The 23,064-nt window shown below is 58.3% G+C and overlaps 1 protein-coding gene across 4 annotated transcripts in view; it reads left to right on the top strand.

The window, feature by feature from the left end:
• Positions 1 to 23,064, top strand: part of HIP1 (huntingtin interacting protein 1) — a 50,878-nt gene that overhangs the window by 16,179 nt on the left and 11,635 nt on the right. For 2 of the 4 annotated variants that reach the window (XM_037375176.1, XM_037375177.1), the window contains exons 1-9: positions 7,241 to 7,355; positions 15,368 to 15,431; positions 16,032 to 16,174; positions 16,619 to 16,675; positions 17,177 to 17,257; positions 19,432 to 19,508; positions 19,787 to 19,848; positions 21,256 to 21,396; positions 21,924 to 21,981. In XM_037375176.1, the coding sequence (XP_037231073.1) occupies positions 7,338 to 7,355; positions 15,368 to 15,431; positions 16,032 to 16,174; positions 16,619 to 16,675; positions 17,177 to 17,257; positions 19,432 to 19,508; positions 19,787 to 19,848; positions 21,256 to 21,396; positions 21,924 to 21,981 (701 nt within the window). In that variant the 5' untranslated portion in view covers positions 7,241 to 7,337. Of the gene's footprint in view, positions 1 to 7,240; positions 7,356 to 15,367; positions 15,432 to 16,031; positions 16,175 to 16,618; positions 16,676 to 17,176; positions 17,258 to 19,431; positions 19,509 to 19,786; positions 19,849 to 21,255; positions 21,397 to 21,923; positions 21,982 to 23,064 lie in introns of those variants that run through there. The other 2 variants (XM_037375174.1, XM_037375175.1) reach the window with 1 other exon arrangement.

Genomic DNA, 23,064 nt, shown 5'->3' with positions numbered 1-23,064 from the left:
CTGCCATAACTCACTTAGGTGGCTGCTGAAGGCTGTCTTCTTGCATTGAGGGCTTCAGGGGTGTCCTTCCCCATCTGTCAGAGGATCATTGAGCAGGCTGGGCTGGAAGGGACCTTCAGAGATCATATAGTCCAACCCCCCCTGCTGTGGGCAGGGGCATCTCCCCCCAGCCCAGGCTGCTCCCAGCCCCGTCCCACCTGGCCCTGAGCCCTGCCAGGGATGGGGCACCCACAGCCGCTCTGGGCAGCCTGTGCCCATGTCACCACCCTCGTGGTGCAACATTCCTTCCCTCTGTCCAGCCTAAACCTACTCTCTTCCAGTTCAAAGCCGCTGCAGGCCCTGGTCAAAGCCTCTCCCCATCTTTCCTGTGTGCCCCCTTGAAGCGCTGAGCGGTCGCAGGAAGATGTGCCCGGAGCCGCCTCTTCTCCAGGCTGCACAACCCCGGCTCTCCCAGCTTTTCTCCAGGGCAGAGGTGTTCCAGCCCTGGGGCCAATTTGGTGGCCTCCTGTGGACCCGCTGTACCAGGGCCACGTCTGCCTTGTGCTGGGGACCCCAGAGCTGGAGCAGCCCTGCGGGGGGCTGTGAGGAGAGCGGAGCAGAGGGGGAGCATCCCCTCCCTTGAGCTGCTGGTGATGCAGCCCAGGAGGTGCTTGACTTTCTGGGCTGCAAGTGCACATTGCTGGCTGATGTCCCATTTGTCACTCAATGATATCCTCCAGTCCTCATCAGGGTGCTCTCCATCCATCTGTCACAGCACTCTCCAAACTATCAAGCTGCAACAAGTTCTTTTACCATCTCATACCAACATACTCTTCATACAGTCCCTCTGCTGCCTTCTCCTCACCTCATCCAGGGCATATGTTGTCTCTCTTCCCTCTACTTCTTCCTCAGCTGCTCTCCCTTCACTGGCTCTCAACCTCTTCATTTACCCAGCCACACCTGCACCTTGTCTACAACAGCCAACCCACCACCCCTGAAGCCAACCCACAGTTGTGTATTATCAATGCTAATTAACCCAGCTTCAGTCTTCTACATCCCTCCCTCCCTCCCTCCCCCCACCCCAGTCTGTGCAGGTACGGGGGATTGCGCTGACCCAGGTGTAGGACCTTGCACTTGGCCCAGCTGAACTTCATGAGGTTTGCACAGACCCACTGGTCTGGCCTATCCAGGACCCTCTGGATGCCATCCCTTCCCTCCAGCATCTCAGCTGCACCAGTCAGCTCAGTGTCATCCCTTCTATGCCTTCCTTACCCCCCATGGCAGGAAAGGAAGGAGTTTCTTCTGCTCCAGTTTTGGATGGAGAATCTGCCTGAGTCCTTGAAACATCAGCAGGAGGCCAAGGATGCTGCTTATCCTGCCTCTCTCATTCCCTCTTGCATTTTCAATCCCGTCAGCTTTGGAGAGCTGCTTGCTGAGCTCCTAACCTGGGACGGGCCCTGTCCACGGGCGCTGCTTGAGCAATGTCACACGAGGCTCATGCAGCCGCTGTAACACCAATGGCTGTACATTGAACAATGAGCTAAAAATAACAAACGATCAATAACGGCAGCATGAACTCTGGCTTATTTATTAATTATTTTTTTTAGAAAATCTGTATATTGACAACACAACGAGGCAGCTTTCTGTAAAGGCAGGAGGAAAAATGGAGCCGGGCTCCCTGCCCACACCCCAGCCTGGGGCTGGCAGCGGTGCCAGCATCACCCGCGCCCGTCTGTCCCATGGGGGTTGTGCCGTCCTGCACCCTGGGAGCCCCACGCTTCCCTTCTGCCTGGGGTGATGTGGAAGGGCTGCCCTGCTCCCTAGTCCCCCGTGCTGGCCCAGCCCATGGCAAGGAGCTGGGGGAGCTCAGAACCTGCTGACATAACCCTGTCGCTGGCAGCCCCGGGCTGCCCGCTCCTGCCCGCTCTGCCTGCTCTGTGCCAGCGCACGCCTTCGGTGCGGCCGCCAGCCTTGGAGCCGTGCCCGCCTCAGACTGATCTGCTTTTTCCTCTCGCTTTCACATGCCCAGGAAACTGCGGCATTACAAGGATTTGAAAATGGCCTTGAGCTTTTTAAGCACTGCTCTGAAGCAGATATTTTTCCTAAATCAAGATTTGCAAAGGTATTTGGGCATTAGCTGGCCAGGGGGATTTCCAGAAGCATCAGAGCACCCAAACACCCTTTAAATCTGCCTCCCATGCGAGTGCAGATTTGGTACTGAAAAGCAGCTAGAACAATTTGGAGGATTTTTTTTTACATCACCAGTGTTAGTGTAAGTGTTCTCTGAAGGTGTTCCTTGCTGGTTCCCTTCTGAAAATTGCAGTGGTGTGGGATCAGCCCAGAGGGGTTTGGCTGAATTGTGGTGTCTGAGTCCAGAGAAACTCATTCCACCTTCAGCTTCTGCCAGTGCGGCTGCTCCGTCCCTCAATCCCAAGTAACCCGTGGTGTGAGTCTGGCTGTGGGGAGGGGACCTGGGGCAGGTCTTGGCTCAGTGTTGGAAGGACACAGAGCAGTGCAGTGGATCAGTCAGGACAGCTGTTCTGTGTGTTGTGTGTCACGATACTCTTAACATCCCAACTCAATGTGAAAAAAAAGCCATTGCCACAAACAGCAATAGTGAGGTGGGTTCTTCCTCTAAATCACACTATTACAAATACAACCCCGTGCCCAGCATTTGCTCTCTTCCTGTAAAAAGCAAAACTTGCACAGCCAGCGATGCTCACCCAGCTCCACGGACCAGTAACTAAACCCAGCCTAATGAGTCCTTGAGAGCGCTTCCCCTGAGCAAGTGCTTCAGATCTGGAGAGATGCCAAAAAGAGCTGAAACCTGCAAAACAGAAAATAAATAGTTGCCTAAGTGCTCAGTGGTTTTCCCAATGATCCTGCTGTTCTGTTTTATGCCTAGAGCTCTGAAAACCCCAGGATCCTGGAGATCCCATATCAGAGAGATGCTCCTGCAACATCTTGCACAGTTAAGCCATGGGGCTCTGGGGCAGGTGAGTTTAAACTGCTCCTGTACTGGAGCAGCTGGAAAAAAATGCCATTCCCTGAGGAAGACAAATTTAAGAGACTGAATCCAGGGGGTGGTTCGAGACCATGAGTCCCGTTTGGTTCGTTCCCTCAGGGAAGACTTGGGGAAATACAGAGAGATCAAGAGGGAGCAACAGATATTATTAGTCAGCCAGGAGGGAGGCGGCTGCAGGGGAAGAGGGTTTAAAAGGCTTCAGAGTATTTTTAGATGTGGTAAAATGAACAGTGGGGAGGGGGAAAGAGTCAAGGAGACCTTCTGAGAGACGTAAATGCTTCACAGAGCAGCAAATGCTTCACAGAGCAGCGTGGCCTGGGCTTTCCACTGCATCCTGCCCCAAGCATCAGCTGAGGCAGAGATTTGCTCAAACAGAAGTAGGGGATGTAAAACAATAAAAGAAAATGCCTTCTAGATCTTTACCTAACAAACCTTGTCAAGCTGGCTGTAATGACAAAAGGCCACATTTGCTGAGACATTTTAGCCCTAATTCCCTTAATTTTAGCTGGAGTCAGTTGCCAAAACAGAGTTTAAAAGCTGCTTGCGGAGCCTCCGGCAGGCTCGGGTAGATACTGAACATCTCTTCCATCTTCATCCACCATGGTCCAGACCACACACACCATCCCGGCAGCTCACGGGAGAATAATGGAGCTGCAGGAGGATGGAGGCTGTTTCCAGGGTGGTGTAAAGGGTCTTGGAGTGAAGCACTGGGTGAGATTAAATACAGCTGAGGGGGAGAGGTGGGGACTGTCCACCTCTCCTGATCATCCGGGAGGATAACGAAGGCACTCAGAGGACAGGGTGAAGCAAGGGGCTGCCTCCCCCCTGGTTCTCCAGGGAAGCAGCCCTTGCTTTGCCATCCCTGTTCCCTGCCAGGAAAGATCCCTTCCTCCCCAGGTTGGGGGGGTTGGCAGAGGCAGTGCCTTTGATGTCCTGTGGTTTTCCAGCATCCCCCCAGCTGCCTTCATTCACAGGGTGGCTCCCTCCATCCCAACTGGAGTACATCTGCTCTGGAGAGGCTTGCTGGGGCTGGTCTTCAGCAGGCACCTCCTGAGTTGCTGGGATGGGATGCAGCCCAGGATAGGGTTGCTGGGGTCTGGGGTGAAGCATCTGGGTTTGCATACCCCACTGGACGTTCTGCACATCCCCTGTTCCCGCCACAGCGCATGGAGGCGTAGAGGAAGACCCTTTACAAAGCCTTTGGTGGATTTGTGCGAGTGAGTCAAGTAGAATATCTATTTGTCTCTATAGCAGCTGAAGGAAACTGGAAGCAGAGCTGATGGTCCCGCAGCTGCCACGAGCAGCAGGTCAGCGCCTCGGCATCTTTATGGGAGGCCCTGGGAATAACCCGGGAGCGCCGTGTGGGGCAGGACCACCTCTCGTGCACCGGCACCAGTGCTTCTCCACAGCGATGTGGTGAAGCAGGGAACTCCCCTTGAGCTTGGTAAAACAAGAAGGAAATTCTTTTCACCCTGATGCATCCCTGGGTGGGATTTGTCCCAACAGGTCACGCCAGCCCCTCCTGAGCCCCAGCATGGCCATGTGCACTGGCATCCCCACTCCCCACTAACTGCTTTCAGCTTAGGAAGTGCAGCTTTGCTTGCCACCAGGGAATCTGGGATTCCGTCTGTCCCAGGAACCCTCCTGAAATTGCCTTTAAATTAATTCTCAGGTTTTCTTGTAGAGATGCATTGGCTCTTTAATTTTGCCCTCTAGCTGAAGACCCCTGCCTTGCTGCGAAGCCAGGGGGGGCTGGAGCTCTTTGCCTTTTCCCCAAGTGCTTTGTGGTGGCCTCCAAGATCTGGGCTTTGCCAGCTGGAGCAGCTCAGCCACAAGGAACCACACAGCTGCCATGGCTGTGCCGCAGCAGTTAGACACTTGCACATCCCAGCTCTGCAGCATCCGTAGGAAGCCGTCGATAATGGCAATAACCACTGTCTCTCTGAACTGGCTTTAGCACCAGCTGAGACATTGGGTTCAGGGGTGAGCTTTTGTGACAGCTTGATTTTGAAAAATAGGATTAATGATGATGAGCTGACTTAATTTGTGGGATTAAGGAGGGATGTTGGGAGCACAAAGCCTGTATACGGGAGGTGGGCAGCTTGGCATGGCTGCACACGGGTTTCTGTGGTATTACAGGGTATCACCGGTAAATATGGCTAAAGAATGGATCCTGCATGTTATTTTACAAGCTCTCTATTTCTCATGCAGGTGGCATCGTAGGAAAGGTCACATCCATCCTATGCAGGTGATGGTGGGGATTGGGTTTTGCTCCAGAGGATGCTTTTTGGTTTTGGCTATGCTTTGCAGCGTGTGCTCTTTGCATACCTACCTTAAGGTCTCTTCATTCAAATGAAGCATTAAAACCTGATGACCAAGTGCTAATTGCAGGGCTGTGGCCTCTGGAGGTTGTGACTTCTAGGTGCTGAGGTGCTCTGGGAAGTGTGGACCGCATTTGCAGGACATTCTGGGACAGCAAGGCAGCAGCTGTCATGGCGTTGGGTTCAGAGCAATGCTAAACCCAGCCAAGGGTGAATTAATTAATTCCAGGATCCCATTAAACCAGGGGCAACACCAAGCTAGGGGGATGGGCTGCACAACAAGGACCCAGGCTCCCATTTCCCATGCCAGACCACAGCTGGGAATCGCTTGCTGCGGGGCTTCACTGTGGGGAGGGCACAAATGCCAATGCTACTTCCCAGCCACGGCGCTCAGTTCTGAGTTTGTCCCCTCTGCTTTCAGGGCCTGGGCACCCTGTCGCAGGGATGCTGGGGTTGGTGCTGTGCCTCCTGTGGCCAGCACAGCAGAAACCGTTCCTGCCATGCACACATGCTGTCACACCTATCGTGATAGAGGCTGTCAAGCACTGTCATACCTAGTGTGATGGGGCAGGCAGCAGATACCCGTGATAGAGGCAGGCCTGTGATGGGGCAGGTGTCCGTGACAGGGGCAGGATCCGTGATGGGGCAGGCAGCCACAACAGTGGCAGGTACCCAGCCCAGGAGCACTGCCTCATGCTCGCTCCCAGGCTCAGAGCAGGGACCAGACTCTGCTCCTGGAGGAATTTTGGCTGCTGCTCAAAACCAGCTGATCTAGCAAATGCATCTGTCCAGCAAACAAAAGACAAGCCATGTACCTGTAGTGCTGCCGAGCAGTGCATCCACCTGCCCATCCCAGGAATCACAGCAGAGGCTTTAACAGCCACTTGAGGAAACCACGACCTGGGTCTTGGCCCTAAAAGCTGCCCCCTGCTCCCCCCCCCCCCCCCCCCCCGGCTAGGATTAATTGGGGGGGAGGGTGGGTGCAGAGCTGGGTGCTGGCAGGGCACCAGGTTGGTGGCACTCTGCGGGTCCCTGCAGGAGTGTGGGATCCCATTATTTTATTAAAATCGGCCAAGGCACCACCCCAGAGTAAGTGGCTGAGCCGTGGCCAGACTGCAGTAATCCCGGAGGATTAGCGTTCGGCCAGGGCCAGCGCCACAGGAGCATTTATTTCTTCTCCTCCACCTTGGGCCGAGGGGCAGCTGCAATGCTTCACCTCCTCCCCGCGTTGGGGTGGCTTTTAGGGACGACAGAAGAACGGTTTGGGGTTCTTTCGTGCCTCCAGTCGGAGGATGCTAAACTGCTTCTTGAGCACCGGTGGGAGCCGGGAAGAAACCAGATGCTGCTGCTGGGCGTTGGGCTGCACGGTGGCAGGGGGGCAGCGCTGCCTGGGGAGGGGGCACGGCGGGCTGGCCGTGCCGCCCCGGGTCAATTGGTTTTGTTGTTGGGAGCGGAGACTGCGACAGCTCAGTGGGCTCCTGTGCAAGGGAAACCCTGGGCAGGGCACCGGGCAGACCCTCGGGGGCAGCGTCCCCCTTGGACACAGATGTGGGGCAGACAGGGCAGGGGGTCAGGGGATGGGGCAGGCAGGAGCAGGGGTCGGGCAGGCTGCAGCATGGGGGTGCGTAGCGCCCCCCCCGCCCCCGGGCACCCCCTGCGCTGTGCCGCTGCCCCTGCACCACGCACGGGCTGCGGGCGCGTGCCGCGGCGGGGCGCTCCCGGTGGCGAGTGCCGGGTGCCCGGTGGCCCGGCCCGGCCCCCCCTCCTCGACCCCCTCCCCCTCCGCGCGGCTCCTTTGTTGTTCCGGCCGAGCGCGGAGGCCGCCCCCTCCCCCTGCCCAGCGCGGCTGTGCCGCCCCCGGCGGGAGCGCGCCCGTGCGCGGGAGCGCGCCCCCTCCCCTCCCTCCCTCCGCGCCGCCGCCGCCCGGCAGAACCTTCCAGCGCCGCCGCCCCGGTGCCGCCGCCATGGGCGCCGCGCCGCGCTGAGCCCGCATCGCGCCCGGGCCCGCCGCCATGGAGCTGGGCAAGGTGGTAAGTGCGCGGCCCTCGGGGACCCCCGCGGGGTGGCGGGGGGCTGCGCCCGGCGGGGCCCCTTCCCGGGGAGTTCGGCAGCGCGGGCGCGGAGCCGGGGGGCAGCGGGGGCAGCCGGAGCCGTGCGGCCCCTCTCGCGCTTACCGGGGGGTCTCCCCCGCGCGCGGCCGGTGCCCCCGCGCGCTGCCGCAGCCCGGGCCGGGGGCGGCGCCCACCCGCCCGTTGGACTCGCTGCGCCCCGCGGGGCTGGGCGGTGCCGCGCGCCCCCGTGTCCCCGCGTGCCCCGGCCCCGCGCGGCGGTCACGGCCCATCCGGGGCGGGGGGCGAGCTGGTCGGTGCTGGGGGAGCTCCCCGGTGCGGCGGGCAGCCCGCCTGGCCTGGCTGCCGCCGGCTCCGCTGCGGGGCCCGGGCGTCCCGGCGGGATAACGGGCGAGGGACGCTGCCGCTCGCGGGCGGCGTCGCACGAAACGGTGCCTACCGGGTTCCTACCGGGTTCCTACCGAAGCCGCCTGGGCACTGCCGGGCTCCGCGGCATCGCGGCACCGCTTGATTCCGGAGCATCCTGAGGGTGAGATGCGCCCGGGTGCTCCTGCGGGATAAACTTCCCCGGTAGGTCGGTCGCGGGATGCTGTTCCCCCGAACACACACCCGGAGGTGCGCCTCTGACATCTGCGTCCTCTGGCCTCGCTCCTGTATTTCCTTCTGTTTCGAAAAATGCCCAAATACTTGTATTTGCTGGGAAGCAGAAGTCTCTGGTCAGGACCATCAGGAACATTTTAGGAATATTTGAAGGCGGTTAGAACCTTCCTGAACCACCGACCCTGGGAAACACAGCCATCCTCCCGCTCCAGATAGAAATCGCCACTGCTGGAAGAGATTATCTTCGCATAAAATCCCCACTTAAAATTAAAATCCTGGCTAACAGGGCAGCTTGCGGGAAAGGCTCTGGCTGTGGCCGAGCCAGCTGGGCAGCGGGGCAGGAGTGATGGAGTGCCCATATCAATAATTAAAGCAAGAAGAGTAACGAGTGTTTTTCATGCGGAGGAGTGTAGGGGTCCTGGGTGGCCTCCTCTTTTTCTGCCTCTCCTTGGACCCAGCTGCCCATGATGGGGTCTCTGGTTGTGCTGTGGGGTCTCTGGTTGCAGTGGGTCTGAAGTGCCTGGCAGCAGGAGCTAAGGCCCATGCTGGCCCTTCCTGGTGCTGGCTGTGACCAAAGCACTCCCCAAGCTCTTCTGCAGCTTCAGTTGTCTTCTCTTTTGGCTGTTATTTTAGCTGGAGGCTTCAAAGGGGTCTGCATTTTACAGCGTCAGCTTCCCCGATGGTCATTGGTGAGGTTTGGGTTTTTCAGTAGCCTCACTTTTTACCAGCTGTTCTCACCAAAACCACTTTTCTTGCAGTCCTTTTCCCTCCTGACCCTCCAAAGGTTTATCTGCATATCGGAAAAGTCCATGTTGCTTAAACTGGTTTTAAAAAAGACATGTCCAGTAATTAATCTGCATAAATTGCTTATGGCACTGGAGAAGTCCAGTGGCTCAGCTCTTTGGGTGCCGGTCCCCCAACAGTGGGCAGTGATGTGTTCAGCATAGCAAGCTCTCATCTCTGGCATCGTTGGAACCAAACCCTTCCAGGCACTGGTGACCAGCCCGGTTCTCCCATCCTGGCACTGGATGGTTCACTTGAGTCCTTGGGACCCACTGTAAGTCAGTTGTGTGGTTGTCTTTGTTCTTTGCCTTTGCTTGCCTCCAAGGTAGAGGAGTGGTCAGATTCCTGCTCTAGCTCTTGTGATGAGCTTATTGTTTGAGCTCCTTATTTTCGCTGGAGGCTCTGGAGAGGCCAGGAGGAGCGGTGGGTTAAGTCCTTGCACGTGAAGCTTGTGGGCACATCATCCTGTGGATCCCAGCCCACCCTGCTGCCCTCAGGAGGAGCTGCAAGCTAGCGGGGTGGTCTGTTCAGAGACACTCAAAATGCGTATCCTCCAACTTATTTTCGTTTTTCTACCATGGTAATGGTACTGCAACTCACAAGGCAAAGGCCTTGGTGGGAGTCAGAGAGCAGCTACCATCCTCTTGTGTCTCCTTGTGGTGTGGAGACCTCTGAACATCATCACATCGCCCTTCCCTGGCCTGGCCCAGGTGGTTTCTGCCCCAGAAGCACTGCCTGTGCTGGAAAGCTCCTCTGTAACACTCTCAGCAGGCTTCACCGTGTGCCAGAGAGTGCTGATAGTGGGTAGACAAAGTGTAACATTGACCTGAAGTCATCATCCTCCCAGCCTCAGGAGAGTGGACCTGGAGGTGGTGATGCCAGGGCAGGTCTCTGCCAAGAAGAGCCTCATGGCAACGCCGTTGGCTTTCAGTGTGGCTCCTGGAGCCCGTGGCTGTCTTATCAGTGACTGGTTTGGGGTGTCCCATGTGCCGTGGCATGGCAGCGGGGCAGCAGGGCAGGGGTGTGGAGCAAGGTGTCCCCAGACACCTCCCTGAGGGCCCCCATGCTGGTGTCCCTTGGGATTCAGGGCTGTCTCTGCTGCACCTTGGTCCTCCTCCTCCTGGCATCCTAACTGGTGGCATCGACATGAGAGCCACTGTCACTGGGAGCAAACCTCAGTGGATGCAGCGAGGTTTTAGGGTTTTTGATGCTGGAGGCCAACATTGCTTTGGGGAAAATGTAGTTGTTTTTATGGCCCAAGTAAAGGGAAATCTGAGACTTGGGTTATTTTGGGGATTATTTGTCATCTGCTGGGAGCAGGAGGTGAGAAGAGCGACAGCACCTTCAGGGAGATGCTCACACAGCCCTGGTCAAGGCACTTCATCCCTGGAGCGGCTCCAGTGTGCAGCCAGCTGGGAGACGAGTGATTTCTTTCAAAACTCATGGATCCAGCAGCAGAGGCAGCCAAATAGCCCGGATTAAATGGTGGGGAGGTATTTTTAATGTCTCACTCCCTACTCAAAGGCAGCATTTATTTTGGACTGAGCAGGAAGACTGGTTTGTGCTGAGCATCCTCTTATCCTGCACATAGAAACAGATCTGTGCGTGCACGAGACGCCCAGCACCTGGCCCGCGCGGCGGCCAGCCCTGCCAGCACTGCCCTTCTGCCTTCCTTCCTCCGGCTGCGGCGGGCGCGAAGCCAGCCTTGTGCCCTGCTCCTGCCAGCCTTGTTCCCTGCTCCTGGCTCTGCAGCCATGGGCCACGGCAGCCCAGCAGAGCGGGGACCACGGCTGCCCTGGCTCAACCCAGGAGCTCTTGCCAGTCCCAGTGTCCAGCTGGCTTTGCTTCGAGACTTTGCCGGAGAAGAAGAACCTTTCCTGAGCCCCGGCTAGGCTGTGATTTGTTTTTAGCTGCTGTTGGTGAGTGATGTTTAAAGAGACATGCGCCCTCCAAAAAGCTCGTCCACGCCCCTGTGTCCTGCACATGCTCCAGGGCTGGAGCAAAACTTTGCTACGCTGGGATTTGCATTTTAATTAAGTTCATGGATATTTTTTTTTTTTTTTTGCAGGCTTGTAGTCAGGTCTCCCTGTTCACTCGCTTCCCCTGGAGCCCCTGTGTCTGCAGGGCTTGGTTGCGAGTTTTCTGGAGGTATGCTCTGTCCCAGCTCTCCATTTATAGAAAGGAATTAAGGAGAAATGAGGGAGCATTACTAAGAGGATTTGCACTGCGACTTACTCAGTTTCTCCAAATAATTTGCAATAGCTCTGGATTCTTTAATCAACACTCATTTCCTTTTGGAAATGAAAGGAGAAGCGGGAAGGCGCCGTGCAGCTCCTGAGCAGAGCTCAGCTCTTCGCCTTGAACGGGAGATTTGCAGTTCGGGGGGGTGAAAGCGGAATTTGGGGAGTTCTGGCAGGGGGATGAGGGGATGTATATGTGCATGTGAAAGAGCAAAGTGATCTCAGTGCTCAGAAAGCCTCTGTCACTCTGTCCTGGGTCACTCTACAAAGCTTGGGGCTCTTCTGTCCCTGCCTGGAGCCGGGGTGGTCACCCCAGTGCAGAGCTGTCAGTGGCTCTGCTGTGGTGTGGCATCTCCTGTGAGAGGAGCTGGGCTGAGTCAGGGGTCACGGGGGGTGGGGGGTGGGTGGGGGTGGGGGGTGTCCCAAGGGATGTGGTCCAGCTCACCCCGAGGGCTGGCAATGCTCATTGTCAGTGGGATTCCTCAAGACCCATAGGAATGGTGCTAAATTCCCCTGTCCGAGGTGTATCTAGCTGTGGACAAAAGACCTTGCGTGGGTTTCTGGGGCACCCCTGGGTGCTGCGAAGAGAGGAAAAGGTGCTCAGCAGGTCCCACTGCTCTGGGGCAGGATAGTCCCTGGTCTGTATTACCTGACTCTGCTGCACCCCAAAATGGCCTTGAGCCCTTCTGTGCTCGTGGTGGTGGGTTTTCCTTAGCGTGCTCAAGAGATGCTGGAAATGCGAATGGTGCTTGCAGCAGTAACGGCATTGCTCGCCCAGCCTCGGCAGAGCCCCCTCAGCCCAGCCCTGCCCCGGGCGCTGCCCCACTGAGGTCTGCCCCACACCTCAGCCCCGTGGCCCTGCCGGGGGGCAGCGTGGCAGTGCCACCCCCTTGCAGCTCTCGTGCAAATGGGGCCCCGCCGCCTCTGCTCTCGCTTCCCTGCCCCGTTGCACAAGAGGAAGCGCTGGGGTTTCCTTTCCCGGTGGCGGGGAAGGGTGTGGGGCTGGAGGAGGGGCCCGGCTGCCCCAGACCCACTGTGGCCCCCTGCCCTGCTCCCAGTGCTGGGGGCGGGGGACAGCAGTGGGAGAGGAGCCCTTTGGGCACCCGCATGGGTATGAGGACCGGGGGCCGACATCCCTCCATCAGCAAGAAGCTGGAGCTGGGCCAGCAGCGCTGCTAAGGACACTTGTGGCCTGACAGGGCAGAAACAGCCCTTGTAGTGTAGAAGCTCGTAATTAAATTAAAATTGAATTAGCATCAGCTGTAGGTGCTGGATGGTGTTGGGAAGCAGCACCTGTGTCTTGGAAGGTGCCCCTCCATGGCAAAGAGGTCTGATCTTTCTTTCAAGGCAGCCCCAAATTTCCCTCCTCCTTCACCCAGCGTTGCAGCCAGAACCGGTGGACAGGAGTGTATTCTACTGTCGCCCTCCCTGACCCAGCTTGTCCCTTGGAGGTGACACTTGCAGCCTTGGTCCCTCGCCACTGCCCTGCGCTCCTCTGCTTTGCCATGCGGGCGCTGCCAGAGCTGCTGGCCGGTGGGGCAGCATCTCCGGCATCTCCCAAGTGCCGGTGCCTGCTCCGGGTGGCTGCTGGGATGGGATCCCTGCCCTGCCCTGCCCTCCCAGAGGATGCAGTGGGGAAGTGGGGTGCCCACAGCACCTGCAGGGATGGAAACACAAGATCTGTCTTTTCTTCAGAAACCTTTCTGCCATCCACATGGACATCATGTGTGCTTCAAACTGAGCAGGGGACTTTGGGATGGAGGGTCTTGGAGGCCACCGCCTGGAGCCAGGGCCTGCCAGCCCCCCATCACCCTCCCACCATGTCTCCCCACTCTGGGGGGGTTGCTGGGGGCCTCTGGTTGGAAAAAACATGTCCTTGATTTACCAGGAAAAGCCAGCAGGAAAGAGCAGTTAAACTGGGAGCTCTGTTTCCATCTCTCCCAGTGGCGTGGTGCTGGTGGGAGTGGGCACGTGCCACAGCAAAGCTGCTGGCTTCGGGGAGCAGCACCCGCATCCTGCCCCTGGCCACGGGCTTCCACTTGCCAGCTCTGCCTGTGCATTCAGCTTGTTACGTGTGGTCCCAGTCCCCCCCCAGGTGGGACATGCATTTAAACAGCAGTGCTGGGGCTCCCCGCCACACCAGGGCCCATGGTGGCAGTCCTGCCTGCCTGTGCCTTCCTGGCTGTGGACTGGGATTTTGGACAGGGACAAGTTGCACCTGGAGCTGGATCTATGGCATGTGTCACCAGTGGCTATTGGGATGTGGGCATCGTGCTCCAGGCTGCCGCTGCTGCCAGAGCAGTAACTTCCTGAGGATTTTGTTGGGATTTTATTATTGCTGAATTTAATTTTATGGTTTTCATAAATGACAAGGGTCTGTGGCCCCAAGGACAGGCAGAGCTGCAGAGGTGGCTCCCACCCTTGGCCTTCCTCTGTAGGGAGCCTGCTCGCTTCCATCAGACCCCTCAGGAAGAGATGTCTGGTGGGGTCAGGTTTCTCCACCACAATACATGTCTCAGCTCTCCTTAAAACCAAGCTAAGATGCAGGTTCTAAGCTGTGTCCAGCCTACTGCTGGACCGGGATGCTTGTGTCTTGCAGCTGGCAATCTGGGTCCCCTGCCACCCCAAAATGAGCCTCTTGCTTCTTGCTGGTGACCTCTGTGGTCACCTGCATGGTCCTTACTGGTCACCTTTGTGACCTCGGTGGTCCCCAGTCAGCAGGGACCTGGTGCTGAGTGCGGTGAACAGCTGGAGACCTGCTGTGGTCCCTGGCAGAGCCAGCACCGTAGGGATGGGGCTGCAAATGCCACAGACCTGCAGGGACCAGCCCATCATAGCTGGGGCGAGCAGCAGCACTCCCACAGCAGAACTGGTTCATACTGGGGCATCAGGACCCAGCAGTTTCAGCTAAGGAGGTACTCAGCCTTGGGGTGGGGGTACTGCTGGCAGCTGTAGGTGAGACCAGAAGCTGCCTCAGCCTTCCACGCATTGTCCCTGCTCCAGCTGGCCGATGCTTTGGTGGCAGAGAGACTTTCTGGGGAGTGGGTCAGGCTCATCGCTGGGGGGTTGGGCTATGCCCAGCTGGACGTGGAGTGCCTGTGTGCCCCTCCAGCCCTGCTCGGCGCTGAGTCGTTGGGGTCGGTTGTGATGAAGCTGTAGCGGGGCTGCCTCGGAGAGGACCAGCCAGCAGGGATGCAAGAAGGATTGCAGTGAAGACAGCACTGAGATAATCCCACTGCTTTAATTGGTTTATATCAGCAATTAGCTACTTCTGGCAGTGCTGAGCCAAACGGTTTCATCCCTCAGTAGCTGGATTCACAGAGCAGGTGCCCAGCGAGTGCTTGGTGCTGCTACGAGCACATGGGAACCTGAGGAGAGGGCAGCCCGTGCCAGCATCACCGCGCTCCCACGCAGGATCAGCCGCAGCGTGCCCGCTGCTGGCACGGCTCCGCACGGGGCAGCGTGGAGTAGTGTTAGAAATCCAGCCTGGCCAAGGCTTCCAGCGGCTGCTTCTGCCTCTCCAGAGGCTACAAGGAGTGTGGCTCTGCCCAGGCTCCTCGGTGCGGGCTTCCCGAGGTGCCTGACATCTGCCTTTCCTGCGGAGAGCGGCGGAGGGCTGTGCTGGGAGAGGCTGCCTGCCCCCGCTGCCTGCCCCACAGGAGGGGTGGGCTGGCTGCCGGCAGGATCAGCACGCCAGGGGTCTCCAGGCAGTGGGGACCGGTTGTGCCGTGTCTGGATGTGCCCGTCGGCGGTGGGGTGGGGAGGTGGCAGCGGGTGCCAGCCAGGGCAGCTGCCTGTGCTGCGGGCAGCGGGTCCATCTCCTGCCCCTCTGATGCCGCAGCTGGGGCCACATCCTTTGCCGCCAGAGAGCACAGGCAGCCCCAGCCCTGCTCTGCTCCGCAGCCTGTGGTGGTCTTGCTGCCCCGCCGCCAGATCCCCGTGCCCCTAAAATGCCCCTTACACTGCAAGCGGAGTAGGAGGCACTGGCTCCTGCCCATGATCCAAGGGCAGGGGAGGGATTTGCCTTCCTTCTGCCTGTCCCACCACCCCAAGGGCAGGAGAGGGTTCTTTGTGGTCACTGCTTTTAATTGCGTCGTTGTTAGCCTGAGTAAATGAGTCCTGGCAGCAGCTGAACCTGGTGGATGCCAACTGCATCCCAGAAAGGCATCCGGCAACGGCAACGGGCAGCATCCAGCTGGCACGAGTAGGGGCTGGGGACCTGGATGAGACCCAGCCACTGGCAGGTGCCGGCAGAGCTGGGGGGGGTGGTCTCAGCGGGTGAGGGAGGACTGGGGGGGGCCCTTCAATTCCTTCCCATCTCACTCCCCCTCCACCACTTCTCTTTTGCAGACTGTCAGCATCAATAAGGCTATTAATGCCCAGGAAGTGGCTGTCAAGGAGAAACATGCCAGAAATATCCTTCCCGAAGCGGGCTGTGGGACACGCGAGCATGGGAGCGGGGCTGGGGCCACCTGGAAAAGGGGCAGCGGCAAGGTGGTGTGCAGGGAGGGGTGCTGGTGTAGCTGGGGCCACAGGCGCGGTGCTGAGAGTGGCTGGGTGGGACCCTGGGGGCTCTTGATGATGGTGGTCTTTTTTCTGGCATGGTATGGGGTCCCTGCTCCTTTGCTTGTTGGTGGGTGTCCAGCCTTGTGCCACCAGTGCTGCCACTGCTTGGGAGGGCGGGAGAGGCAGATGCCCACGGCAGTTTGTCTGCTTGGGGTGAGGATGCTTAATCCCCAAAGGTGCTTGTGGGCATGCTGCCACTAAAAGCAGATCCCAGCATCCCGGCAGGGCAGCTGGGAAGGCTTGGCAGAGGCACAGCAAAGCCCCGAGTGTGCCACGGTGCTCCCAGAGAGGTGGTGTAGGGTTGGAGGAGAGGGGACAGCGTGTGCCTGAACTTGGCAGCTCCCCGTGGTGGCCTGGCCCCCCTCAGCTCTGTGGGTACCAGCTGGCTTCGGGGTGGCCGCTTTCCATCACTGAAGGGGAGAGGAGCGTTTCCTTGACCAGCCGCCACCATGCATACTGGGCACGCACCACGAGAAGGGAGCACAGACCTTCTGGTCAGTGGTGAACCGGCTGCCGCTGTCCGGCAATGCCGTGCTCTGCTGGAAGTTCTGCCACGTCTTCCACAAACTCCTCCGGGACGGCCACTCGAACGTGAGTGTCACAGGCCCTGCTCGGCAGCTGCCCTGTGGCCAAATCCTTTTCCCAGCGGGACTGTGTGGGATGGTGGGAGATGCTGGTGTGTTGGTGTCCTTCTGGGGGTCAGTCCTGGGTGGGGGTGGATGCAGGGACCCCTCCCTGCCTTGCCACAGCCCCTCTGCACTGCAAATCCCAGTGCAGACTGCAGCATGGGTGCCGGAGGAAACCACTCTGCGTGGGGCATGGGCATCGACGCAGGAGCCACCACCAAGGATCCTGCTGTCCCATGTATATGGGGAAACTGAGGCACCCTGGGGCTGGCGTAGTGACACCACTGGCAGGCTGCAGTCAGAAAGGCATCAGGGCCTCCCATTCCTTACCCCAGTTGCCGGTTTGAAGTATGGCACACCTTTGCCTGCTGCCCACACTGCCTGCTTATTATCACTGTCATTCCTCCAGGTCCTGAAAGACTCTGTGAGATACAAGAACGAGCTGAGCGACATGAGCAGGATGTGGGTAAGCAGCCAACCCCACCAGCTGCCACAGTGGGGACACCCCAGGGGTCCCTCAGCAGTACCCAGCACGGTGGCCAGACTGGGGGGGTGGCGTTGACTTGGGGGGTGGTCTCTCCCAGGGGCAGCCAGGCTCCGAGGGCTGAGCAGATGCTCAGCCGTGGCTGACCGGTGGCTGCTGTGATCTCCCTGGACTGGGTTTGCCAGTCATGTTCGCTGTCCCCTTCCACCAGGATCAAATGCCGCCTCCCAATTTTATGGCAAAACCCAGTAAAACACCGCTCTGACAGTCAAAAGCAGCGCTGAAATCTGCAGAGATGATGAGAAGGTCCTGACCAAATCCCTTCAACATATCTGCTGCAAGCCAGCCTGCAGCCTGTGTGCCACTAGGGAGGGTTTGGCTGTGTTTTTTGGGGGGAGGTAAGGGAGGGGTCACTCATGCTGTAAGGGGAGAAGGCTTGTTCACAGCCTGCCCTGGATCTTAACAGCTTTTTGGTGTCCCCAGGGCCACCTGAGCGAGGGCTATGGACAGCTCTGCAGCATCTACCTCAAACTGCTGAGAACCAAGATGGAGTTCCACACCAAGGTGAGCATCCTCTCCCCAAGACTGCAGCGAGGGCTGGGCGCTGACGTGCTGGGGCAAAAGCAGTGGCAACACTCAGGGCAGGACAGGGACTGGCAGAGCCATCCCAGTGCTGTCCTCTCCTCTGTCCTGGCCGTTCTGCTGCCTCCATGAAACGTGCCCCAGGCTGCCGGTGTCCATCCTTGGCCCGGATCAAAGTTGGCCTGAGGACCAGTGCTTTGGGGGTGGCAGGTTTCATGGTGGACCAGGGCTCCTTGAAGGCACCGGGGCTGGGCTAGGAGTTGGGGTGCTATGAGAAACAGTAAGAGACCCCCAGTTTTTGGGGTGCATGTTCTCTCCCAGGTATCCTAGATGTGGAAGGAGGTGGAAGAGACGTGTGGGGTTCTGGAGTAGGGAGGGCTTATGGGGGCCATGCCATGCTGTGCCACACCGTCAGAGCAGCTGCTGCCCATCCCCAGCACTGCCCTGGCAAGATCCACAAGAGCTAGAGCAAGCCCTGGTGGCAGGGACAGGCAGGAGACAGCGTAGGCAGGGCAAGGGCCAGCACTGAGGTGTAAATCTGGAAAACCCTTATAGTGCAGCCTGGCTTTTCTGCATCACCATGGACATGGGGAGGGATGCCGGGAATTTGGGCTGGGGACGTGTTCCTGTTGGTGCACGAAGGAGGCTGAGCAGCAGCACCTGCTCTGAGCAGCATGCGAGCATGGAGGGTTATTTGCTGTGGTCAGCAAAGGAAATGGATGTGTATAGAAACCTGCCTTTGCTTGGGACCGAAGTTTGGATGTAAGGCTTTAGAGCTTTCTGAAATGAGGCTTTCATATGGCCAGGAAAAGTGCAGTGGAAGTGACAAGTCAGCCTGAATATTTAAGAACGGCCGTGCAGCAACGATGATCTGAGCGCTGCTGAAGCATGCACAACTTCAGTTCTCAGCAGAACTTTAAACAGAGTCACAGATTTGAGTTTCTTTATGAACACCCAGTTCATTGCAGACCATAAATCTCATGTTAGATTTATCAGGCGCGCAGGACGAGGTAGCACAGAGCAAACCCCTTGGTCCCCAGCAGCCTCGGTGCTCCCGGGACTTCTGCGTTCCTTCATCTGTCCCGTTTGATAAATGTCGCTACACACAGCATGCCGTGGGCTCGGTCCGGCCGGTCTCCCATCCTGTCCCACCCACTGCTGTCCCCAGCCTGAAAGAATCGGTGCCAGTCACCAAAATTCACATTTTCTCTCTCCCCTTTGGGCTCTTGGGCCATGTGTGCTCCTGGGCACAGGAGCATCCTGGGGAAATCCAGGTATCCATCACACATGGATTTTTTCCTCATCATCAGGAGCTTGTTTCCAGCCTCCGGAGCAGCACTGCTGTGCAGGTCCCTTCCTTGGGCTGGCCCTTGGGGAAGGGGTGCTGGCTCCAGACCTGCTCCATACGTGCCGTGCTGGCTGCCGGGGCAGTGGGGAGCACATTTACACTAAGTAACGTGGCATGCCCTGTCCCGCCTCAGGAAGCCACACACGTCGATGAAACTTCCTATTTAGGTAGAGGCTTTCTTATAGAATAGAATAGAATATACTTGTGGTGTGAAAATAACAGTGTGCTGCCAAAAGCAGGATGGAAGGTTGTGGTGGGCTTGTACCTGAGCACATCCCTGCATGGCTTTGAGCACCCTCATCCTCACGGTTACTGGCTGTGGCCGGACACCTGCGATGTTTCCTTACTTTTCGAGCCCTGCTGGAAAGAGGTGTTTTATGAAGCCAGGCTGTACCCATCACCCCAATTTGGTTTGGAGCTGTGACGTGACCTTCCCTGAAATGCCTGGGCAGCGTGAGGAGGCTTTGCCCCTTGGAGCAGATATTGGCTCCTTCCCCTCCAGCTCTCGTCGATGCTGTGCACAAGCTGGCAGCCCCATCTCCTCCCTGCTCAGCAGTTTTCTAAGCCCCAGGAGGAGTGGCTTTTCTTGCTGGGGAGAATATGGGCACTATGCACTGGGGATGCTGCAGTCAGCCAGGGCTCAGCAGACCTCGTGTTAGCCTCCTTTTGCCCCACATCACTCCCTCGGTGCTTCCAAAGAGCCACGCTGGTCTCTTGCACCAAGATCAGCAGCCCTGGTGCTCCCAGAGCTGTGGCCAGAGCAGGAGATAGTCCGAAACCCTTTCCTGACTCCTGTTTCCCCACGCAGAATCCCCGCTTCCCCGGCAATCTCCAGATGTCTGACCGGCAGCTTGACGAAGCAGGGGAGAATGACGTCAATAATTTGTGAGCACAGGGCAGGGGTGGGAGGCAGGGGAGGGGTGTGGATGCAGGCAGGGTGGTACAGCACTGCCCAGCTGCACCGGCAGCATGACCAAGCTGGGAACGGGACCTTGCACATTCCCCCCAGCCCTGCCATGGGTGCTGGGAGCAGGCAGAGCCCCTGGGCAGGGCTGGTGCATCCACACTGGAGCACCCGCTCATCCCTCTGGTGTCTGGCACAGGTTGAGGCCCAGGGGTGGCTCCGAGGATGCTCCCCAACCATCCTCATCCCTTTTTCTTAGTTTTCAGCTGACAGTGGAGATGTTTGACTACCTGGAGTGTGAGCTGAACCTCTTCCAGACAGGTAAGCCCCCATGCTGCCTTGCCGGAGGTTTGGGTGGGGGGTCGATGGGGGCTGAGCTGCACTGGGGGAAGGCTGGGAAGGATGCTGTCTAAGGGCATCACAGCTTCTCTCTTTTCTGGGCACTTCACCTGAGCTGTTATTAGCTGAAGTCCTGGCGTGCCATACTGCCTTGTGGCATCCCTCTGACAGTGCCTTGAGGCTGGTCACATCACCTCACCCCACTCCCTGCCACCTGCATGGCTTCCACCACCCAGGCTTTGGGCTCTCCCGCTCCAGCAGCCTCCCCAGGCTGAATCTCTTCTTGTCTTACTTGTGGGCTTGCAACAGGTTTCGGTTTTTATTAACAATGAACGCAAGCTGCTGCAGGTGTTTGCGGCAGTGCTGGAGCTGGGGGGGCACCCTGCCCTCCTCCTGCACAAGCAAGCAGAGGGGTAAAAACAAACCAGTCTCAGCCCTCAGGGCTGTCACACACCTCTGCACACTCGAGCAGGGTCAGGTTTAGAGTAAATTGAAGCAACTCTGGAACAAGCCTTGATCTGCTGCAGGCATCAGGCTGTGGGTGCTGGCAGGGCAGGGCTCTGTTTCAGCAGAACTGGAGCAGCACCTTCATCTTGTGCCCACGCCCTGGCACAGCAGGATGGTGCCCGTGCCGGGGAGCTCATCCGTGTGGTGCAGCCCCATCCTCAGACTGCTCGCGGGGGCTCTCACTGCTCTGCCCGTTGGAGGGGAGTTGCTGGACAGAGGGAGTTGAAGCTGCCATCTTCTCCTACCACCCTACTAGTCTGCCAGCTGCCCGAGCACACTCTGTGGGCAGGTGTCCCACGACTTGTGGGAGACCCACAAGGACAGTCGCTGGACATATCTCCAGCAGCCTGGCATCCCATGCCCCTGGCTGGCCCCAGCTCTGGCAGAAATACCTTCGTGCCCTTGTGTCATGGGGCACATCCTGGCACGAGATGCAATTCGACGTGATGTGGATGGAGGGTTGTGGGTGTGAGGTGCTGCCTGCTGCTCCTGGCTGCTCTGGGAGTGTCCCCCACCAGCACGCCTGGCGCGCCTGGATGCCAGTGGGACAGCAGCAATGGGCAGAGCACAGGGGCCGTGTGTTCTCGGGGGGCCGGGAGCAATGCCTGCGGACCCAGCTGGGGCATGGGGTGCTGGGCACCTCCAGCCCATGGTGCCCAGTTAAAGTGTTCCCAGGCCTGCATGGGGGTCCCAGGTGGGAATTTCCCTGCCCACTGATGTAAATGGCTGCGGGGCAGCGGGCTGGGTCCCCAAGGGCCAGCAGGTAACTTGCTCTGGGCAAAGGTCTGGCTCCAGGTGATGTTTGTGGACACAGCCGACAGTGTGGCACCCGGCGGTGCTGTCGGTGCCGCCGTGGCCTGATCCCATGTTCCTTCCCCGCAGTGTTCAGTTCCCTGGACATGTCGCGCTCAGTGTCGGTGACGGCCGCGGGTCAGTGCCGCCTGGCCCCGCTCATCCAGGTGATCCTGGACTGCAGCCACCTCTACGACTATACCGTCAAGCTGCTTTTCAAGCTCCACTCCTGTGAGTGTCCCCAGCGCCACTGCCTCGGGCGGGGGAGGACATGGAGGGGGGCACTGGGGGTCACCATCCGGGTCAGGATGGGATGTTCACCCCCTTTGTCTCCTTCCCAGCCTTTTTGGGGGGGCGAAGGGAGTTGCCATGGCAAGGAATGAGGAGGTGCAAGTGCTGGGGGAGCCTGCCCCGCTGAACACCCCTCAGCCACAGGGACAGTGCCCCCCAGGAGCTCTCCTGGCTTTGGGGAGGCACTGGCTGCAGAACCCATGTCCCCCAGGACCTCCAGTTGCTGTGGTGACTGCCTGAACGCCAGCTTGCTGCTTTTCCCTGTCCTGGGAGCATCTGGGGGGGGACGCCATCCACTTCTGCAGCGAGACACTGAGCCCAGCACATTCAGACCCTGGGGAGGAGGGTGGCCATCTCTGGGAAAGACCCATCCCCACGTGGCTGTCCCCCAGTGGGTTGTCCCCTGATCTGTGTTCCTTCCCAGCACAGAGGTGCCTGGTGATGTTTCTGCTTGCTGCTTCTTCCAGGTCTGCCAGCGGATACACTGCAGGGCCACCGGGATCGCTTCCTGGAGCAGTTCAGAAAGTGAGTGCCCAGACCTGGGGCGCTGACTCCCCGCTGCTGGGGATGCTCTGGGCGTGCACCCAGGGCAGAGGGGGTGCAGAGGGGTGCTGGAGCCCCCATGCCAGGGCTCAGCAGCTGTGTGATGGAGATGGCAGACATGTATGAGTCAGTCTTGCCTGGGTCTCTGAAATCCAGCCTGCTTCAACTTTCCTTTTCTTCCAGGACAGCGGCTCCGCTTGGCTAATCCACAGCTATTGAATTACCAGATAACAGCGTTGTTAATTCTAACGAGGCATTCAGCCACTGACAGCATGTCTGACCATTTAAAACCCTCAAACCTTTTAATTGCAGTTTTAAATGCAATTTGCAGCTGGCATGCTGAGATGAAAGCCTGGGCATGGGCTGAGAAGCTGAGCAGGGGGTTGCTGCTGGGGACACCCTGGGGGCGCCCCAGACTGGGTGTTGGGTGAGCAGGGTGCTCAGCACCCTTAACAGCATTTTCTGCTTGTGATGGCTCATTCAGGAAAGGGATGCATTGGTAGGAGAAGTGAGCTAGGAGACTGCAAGCAGCATGTGGAGGTGGTTTGAGATGCTGCTGCGGGAGGGAGGGTCTTCGCAAGCCCTGGGGGCGACTCACACTTATGGTGCTGGGGGCGTGGGAGAGGGAAAAGAGATTTTCCCCCTAGTTCTGTTGAATTCCCAAAAAAATGCCAGTTGCACAAAGCTGAAGGAGCTTGTTAGAAGGGGCAGCCACAGGATGAAACCTTTGGTTGTTCAAAGCTGAGGAGGGGTCCGTGAATTGCCTCGGAGAGAGCTTGGGTGCCTGGAATGCGGCTGGGTGGTGCAGTGCAGCAGAGGTGGCTTTGGGGTTGGAAAGACATCTAAAGGGCTCACAACATCTGTGTCTGTCCCAAATCAAGATACCAATGAAAGAGATTTTAAAAGCAGGAGATAAAAGGTGTAGGACGAGCAGAACCAAGTCATGGTCACCCAGTTACCTGAGACCTCGGACGTGTGATGCTGCTGGAATATTGCCAGTGCCCCAGGGCTGAGAGGTGCTGCGGTGCTGGTTCATAAAAAGGGCTCGAGGAATAGGGGAGGGAG

This window comes from Falco rusticolus, chromosome 1, assembly GCF_015220075.1.
Source record: "Falco rusticolus isolate bFalRus1 chromosome 1, bFalRus1.pri, whole genome shotgun sequence".
In the NCBI taxonomy this organism is placed as follows: domain Eukaryota; kingdom Metazoa; phylum Chordata; class Aves; order Falconiformes; family Falconidae; genus Falco; species Falco rusticolus.
This window is presented reverse-complemented; position numbering and strand designations above follow the sequence as displayed.